This window comes from Juglans regia, chromosome 6 (assembly GCF_001411555.2).
Source record: "Juglans regia cultivar Chandler chromosome 6, Walnut 2.0, whole genome shotgun sequence".
NCBI classification, from domain to species: Eukaryota; Viridiplantae; Streptophyta; class Magnoliopsida; order Fagales; family Juglandaceae; genus Juglans; species Juglans regia.
In genome coordinates this window covers 26,812,436-26,819,288 of record NC_049906.1, presented here as the reverse complement: position 1 = coordinate 26,819,288, position 6,853 = coordinate 26,812,436, and the positions used below count along the sequence as shown (strand labels likewise).

General features: G+C 34.8%; 1 protein-coding gene across 1 annotated transcript; it reads right to left on the bottom strand.

Moving 5' to 3' along the window:
* Window positions 1-795: 795 nt before the first annotated feature.
* Window positions 796-2,210, bottom strand: LOC108979061 (thaumatin-like protein 1b). Its single transcript, XM_018949637.2, has 2 exons — window positions 2,079-2,210; window positions 796-1,626 (listed from the first exon to the last, which is right to left on the bottom strand). The coding sequence occupies exons 1-2, from the start codon at window positions 2,134-2,136 to the stop codon at window positions 947-949; spliced, it is 738 nt and encodes a 245-aa protein (XP_018805182.1). The 5' UTR covers window positions 2,137-2,210; the 3' UTR covers window positions 796-946.
* Window positions 2,211-6,853: the final 4,643 nt, after the last annotated feature.

Genomic DNA, 6,853 nt, shown 5'->3' with positions numbered 1-6,853 from the left:
ATATTATTAAATTTTTTATATTTACTATTTTTTTAAACCTTTTTAAGTTTTTATTGATCATGTTTTAAAAGTTTTTTGTTTTTTAACAATTCATGCTAACTTTGCATTAATTTTTAAATACTTTTAAACATTGATTGCACGTATTATTCCACGTGTCGTTTCTGACGGCCGGTGCTTAAGTGATAGTCAACGTCCATATCAGCCTTTCCACAAGGATAGTACTGGAATCCTGACAAAGGGCCCCATTTGGTAACCATATAAGAGCGGTACAGTAGTTTTGAAAAAAAAGTAAAATTCTTTTTAAAAAAAATTATGCAACGCTTATGCATTTCACGACTGCAAATATTATTTTTCATTTTTAAATAACATATACCAATTTCAAAAAAGTGAAATTACATAGACTTGAAAAGTAATTCTGGCCTAAAATAATTTCTTGCGATTTAGTTTTTTTTTTTTCCCCTTGAATCAATTGAATGAGTCATATGGCAAGCCATGAAAGCCAGTGTTGGACCAATTCTTGTATCTGAACTCTTAAGGGCTCGTTTATTTTTTCAAGTGAGATGAGATAAGATGAGATAAGTTGAAATTAAAGTTAAAAGTTAAATAAAATATTTTAATAATTAAATGAGATGAGATAAAATAAGTTGAGATGATTAATGAAATCTCGTGTTATGGGTTAACTTTTATCGATGCAAACAAAGAGATTCTGGTGGAGTACTAGTACTATATTGTACTCCCATGAATGAATATATGGTTGCATGTGAACATGGAATATGTAACTGCATACAGACCAAAAGCACAAGAAATTTATATGATTTTCCCATTTATTTATGTAGTAATTCATTATCATTTGTTACACAGTCGATTATTATTATAAAGACCAGATCAGAACGCATGTAATATGCATGCATGCATAATTCTTGATCTCATCTCATGATCAAGTACTTCAAGGGCAGAAAGTGATAATGTAATTAGGTGCACCGGAGCAGGTGAAGGTGCTATTCACATCATCATAAGCGTAGCTATAAGCTTGAGGGCACTGGTTCTCGAAGATCATGGAATAGTTCGTGGGAGGACATGTTTGTGGAGTATTGAAATTGCCAGTGCAGCAGTATTGTGGTTGATTGAACGCTAGGCATGCGCTCTTGCATGCGATCACGCTCCCATCTGCGGCTTTCAGTTGCAGCACTTCTGGGCAAACCAAGTTCACATTGGCCGGGCAACTCGAGGTCTGGCAATCACCACTCCCGCCTTCTGTGCTCACTGAAACAGGCAAGTTGAAGCCGTCGACAAGGCTGACATCGTAAAAGTCTTTCCCACCATTTTCTGCTATGTTGATTTCTACCAAAGATGCTGGCGGGATTGCTCCCTTGCCATTGCATGCAACTTGTCCGGAGTCGCAATCCGCAGTCGTGCAAGAGAACCTTCCTGAGGCGTCCGTGGAGCAACCAGTTCGTGCCCAAAAACGGCCTTTCCATGGAGCTTGGGCATCTAGGGATGTGGATGCTTTGGATGCTAACTCAAATCCAGTTATTGATAGTTGAGGTTTCTGATCAGCGGTAAGGGTTCCTGGCCAGACGGTATTGGGACAGTTGTTGGTGAAAGTTATTCTAGCGGATTGAGCACCTGCAATATTTATATATATGCAGCATCAAACAAAATAATTCCTTGTCACCATACATATATGTCGAACATGAAAGCCAACATGTCCATCTCTGTAAATGAATTCGATCGTAAATCACACATGCATGCTTTTCACCATGATACATGTGCATATATGACATAGTACATATGTAAACAACCAATTTTGGTAGGCATGTCATTTTATGATAGGATAAGTATACCACATGCATGTGTGTTCTTCGACAGTAACTAATAGTTATTCATCATAAGCCTTGTTAGGACAACCATACGAGAGAGAGAGAGAGAGAGATTTTTCCATAGAAAAAAAAAATTAAAATGTGATCATACATATATCTAAAACATACACACACACACATAAAACCCATTTTCCAATAGTTAAAGTGTTGAAGAAATTCGGGTACTGATCATCGATCATGAGATCCTAGACGACATACCAGAGATAAAAAGGGAGGCCAAGGCAAGGCAGGAGATCATGAGTGAAAGGGTCTTCATGATTGATGGATAGATAGGCGAAGTAATTATTAATTTGATGATCTCAATGTATATAATATGCAGAGCTAGGCCGGTGTTGTGGTACTACTGCTACGTTGGTGCTATATATATACACATATATAGGGAGGTTCGCTCATACACGGAAGACTCAGTTTTCTTCGTTTAGACCCTATTAGACCGAATAGTATAAGGACCAGACTATCCGACAAGAACTTAAAGAGACAATCGTCCCTAAGAAATTCATCATGTTAATTTGTCAATGTTTTAGTGTTATGGTTCACCGTCATGTCTAATTACTTGAGTGAAAAATACACAGGCCCCGACAATAATTTATTATCCAACCTATAATATAATTGCGTGACAATTTTATACTGCGGAAAATTTAAAGCTTTGAGTTAATTTTGGAGCTAGACAAGTCAAATTGCATGGATTTACAGCTTCTTGGTCTTGCATGTGATCGATGGAATGGACAAAATCCATCGTCTTATAACTTATTTACGCATTGCATCGCTTGTCCATATATCTGTCGTTGGTACCTAATATTTAAGCCCTCGCCTCCAATTAAATTCTTCCTTGTAGATTGGTCAAAAGACTGTATGCAAGCCACCTTAATTAATATTGAGTAATAAGTGGTTCAAGTTTCACTCAACTTTTATTCGAGTTAAGTTTGAGTTTATTGTCAAACTTTATGAACAACTCAACTTTATGCTTTGATATATATTCTTAACACATGCTAGGAACATGATGAATATTTTCCTTTTTATCTTTAAATACTAATTAAGATAATCTAATTATAATGTTAAAGTCATTAATACAATAAAAATAATTATAATTACGAAGTTGTCAAGTTTATACGAACTTATAATAGTCAATTAAAGTTTTATTTGAGATATATAATTTAATGCTCGTAAATGGCTAATTTAATACAATAAAACTCTTTTCACTTTGTTATCCCTTTATCCCTTCAGCCTTGCATCTCCTTAAATCAAAATCTTATGACACTCTTTTCTTTTCTATTGTTGTAATTATGTGATCCATAGACACAATTTTGCCTTTTCAATAGTTTAGGAAAATTAGTTTTCCTAGAAAATTGAGACCCTAACCCTCTCTAAATACATACCACTCAATTTGCCTCTTTAACTATATATTGAGTCTTCATTGTTCACTCACTCTTTGTGGAGAACGAAAAGAGCGAAGTTTGAGTCCCTCTACTCCACTTAGTAGAGGAGTATAGAGTGCCTCTCTGCTTTCCCTCAAGAAACCTGAGAAGGAAGGAATTGAGATACAGATAACAGGAAGGGAGGGGAGGCACGAGGTGGAGGATAAGAGTGTGATTGGGAAGGTCTGTACCAGATGGTAAAGGAGTCCCAAAGTGGTGTTTTTTATGGAAACACTACAAACAATTTAAAAACTAGAGGTGTTAAAAGAAGGCTTGGTTTAAAAGGGTGCTTTGGCGTGGATTTGGTAGGGAGGAGTGGAGGAACACCTATTTCATGGAAGGGAGATATACTATTTGAAGTTTATAATTTCTCTCTGAGACATATAAGTGGTTCGATTGTTAAAGAAGTTAAAAAAGAAAAGTGGTTATTGACTGGATTTTATGGCCACCCAGACGCCAATAAAAGACATCTGTCTTGGAGTTAGTTGTTAAGACTTAATCCGGGGGATATTCCTTGGCTAGTAGTGGGTGATTTTAATGAGATATTGGCACAACAAGAGAAGGTAGGAGGGAGAGCAAGACCTAAGTGGCAGATGGAGGCTTTTAGGTTGGCTTTGGAAGAAAATCAGCTCTTTGATATGGGGTATCGAGGTGACTCCTTTACTTGGAGTAATAAGTAACGTAGTCGAGAGTTTTGTCAAGGAAAGATTGGATAGCTCTATCCAATCTACCTTGGAAAAGTATTTTCTCAAATGTCATAGTAGAGAGTCTAGTGGCAAGATGTTCAAACCATAAGCCTCTGTTGATGCATATAAGTAATGAGGAGTTGAAATGGAGGAGGAAAAGGAGGTTATTCATGTTTGAGGCTAGTTGGACAAAGATTGAGGATTGTGTAGAGGTGATAGATAGGGGCGGAAGCAAAGTTCCAGTTCACCAAATGCTATGGAAAATGTGCAGAATTCCTTGGATAATTTTAGAAAGGCATATAATGTAGATCATGTTAAGGAACTGCAATTAGAGGTGGGAAGACTATTAGAAGAAGACATTAAGTGGAGACAGCGTGCTAAAAGGAACTGGTATCATAGTGGGGATAGGAATACACGATATTTTCATGCATGTGCAACTCAAAGAAGGAAGAATAATAGAATTTGGCAGGTGAGAGATGCTCAGGCTCAATTAAGAATAGATGAAGATGAAATAAAGCATGCTTTTCATGAACATTATAGAGGGGTGTACAGGTCTCATAATCCCACTATGGAAGGAATACATGATTATTTAATGGAGATGGAATCAAGAGTGACAAATGAGATGAATGATAACTTGCAAAAGGATTTCACAAGAGTAGAGATTGAAGAGGCACTGCAGCATATGGCACCATTAAAGTCAAAATCCCAAGGCCCTGATGGTTTTGGGGCTTTGTTTTATCAATCCTATTGGAGCATAGTAGGGGATGAGGTTAGTGCAGTGTTACCTGATTTTCTTAATGGTGGTCAGCTTAATAAAGATATTAATTCAAGTTATATTATATTGATTCCTAAGACTAAGAATCCAATGGAGGTGGGAGAGTATCGACCTATAAGTCTTTGTAATGTCTTATACAAGATCATTGCAAAAACACTGGCTAATAGATTGAACAAGGTGCTACTAGAGGTGATTTCATTCAATCAAAGTGCTTTCATTCTTGGCAGATTAATTTCAGATAATGTAATTTAGCTTATGAAGCCTTACATACTATGAAGCACAGACAAAAAGGAAAGGAATGGAGTATGGTTGTTAAAGTAGTCTAATGCTTATGATAGGGTGGAGTGGAACTACTTAAGGCTTGTGATGGATAGAATGAGATTTGATGAAAGATGGATTGATTTAGCAATGCAGTGTGTGAATTCTATTAATTATTCAATATTGATTAATGGAAATCCAGGTGATATAATCTATCCTACTAGAGGGTTGAGGCAAGGAGTTCCACTTTCTCCTTACCTTTTTCTCCTATGTACAGAGGGACTAAGTGCTCTCATTAATTAAGCTGAAAGACAAGGGAAGATCACAGGGGTGTCTTTTTCGAGGGGGGTACTGGAATCAACCGTCTACTTTTTGCAGATGATTGTATTCTTTTTTGAAAATCTAGTGGGAAAGAAAGAATGGGGTCAACTGAGAAACCTGGTGGACATATATGAATTATCTTCGGGACAGAAATTAAATATGATGTAGATATCATATGTTTCAGTTCTAACACAAAGATAGAAGTTAGAGAAAAGATTGCAAGGGATTTTGGAGCTAGAATTAGTGGAGACTATGAAAGATATCTTGGCTTACCTTCAGTGTGATAGGTAGGTTAAAATATATCTCTTTCAGGGGGATCAAAGAGAGGGTGTAGAACAGAATTAATAGTTGAAAAAATCAATTTTTATCACAAGCAGAGAAAGATGTCCTTATCAAGGGAGTAATACAATCTATTCCTACATGTGCTATGACTGTTTTCAAGCTTCCAAAGAGGCTATGTAAAGAAATTTCAGCACAAATGGCCAGATTTTGGTGGAATGGGAGTCAAGACATGAAGATTCAATGGAAAAAGTAAAATAAGATAGGGATGACAAAGAGGGAACCACAGGGGCTTTTGGGATATAGAACACTTCAATCAAACCATGCTCTCTAAGAGCACTCTCATTGGATTAGCTAAAAGCTAAATTCAATGAGTATTTAATTATTAAAGAGTAAAATATGCTCACATTAGATTAGTCAAATTTCAAATATTTGGAACTTAGCTATAGTGATTTTCAAAAGTTTTTCTAAATTTGAAAGTTACTGTACATTCATCAAATATATATTTTATTAATTATTTCTCTCTCCCTTTCTTTCTATCACATATTTTATCACAATTAATATATTAATTTGACTTAGTGATATATTAATTTAATAAGAACATGATTATTAATTAACATATAATAAGTAGAATAGTAAAATATGATTAAATTAAATAAATTAATAATTAAAAAAATTAATTATTTTTGAAATTATTAGTTATTCATTACTATATAATGAATAAATGTATAATCTAATGTGAAGATTTAATGTGAATAACCAAAACAAAATTCATTTTATATTATTTTATTATTATATAATGAAAAAATAGCTATTCCAATGTGGAGATTTATGTAAATAGAATAGTCAAAAGTCAAATTTCTCTTACATTCATTAAAACTGTTATTTAACTTTGACTAATCCAACGAGAGTGCTCTAAATAGTGTTATAAATTACTTACAATTCCAAATTCTTTGATAGCCAGGATAATGAAGGAAAAATACTATAGAAATTGAGACATATTGAGGGCCAAGCTTGGGGTGAGTCCATCATATATCTAGAGGAGTATATGGGTGTAACAGCCCGCTCCCCAGATTTAGGAATAAAATCACTTTTAGAAATTTCTCGAGAGCCAAAATACTACTACTGAACCTTAAATTAAAAATATTTTCCTTTTATTCTGAAGGAAGTACCAAGTACAAAGATTCATTATAATAAATAGTCGTTTTATATAAAAATATTGAAATCATAAATTATAGT

Excerpts from the sequence above, each read along its gene's own strand:
- LOC108979061 (XM_018949637.2), bottom strand. The coding sequence starts at position 2,136 with ATGAAGACCCTTTCACTCATGATCTCCTGCCTTGCCTTGGCCTCCCTT. Across the intron at positions 1,627-2,078 it reads GGCCTCCCTTTTTATCTCTG|GTGCTCAATCCGCTAGAATA; the intron begins GTATGTCGTCTA and ends TAAATATTGCAG.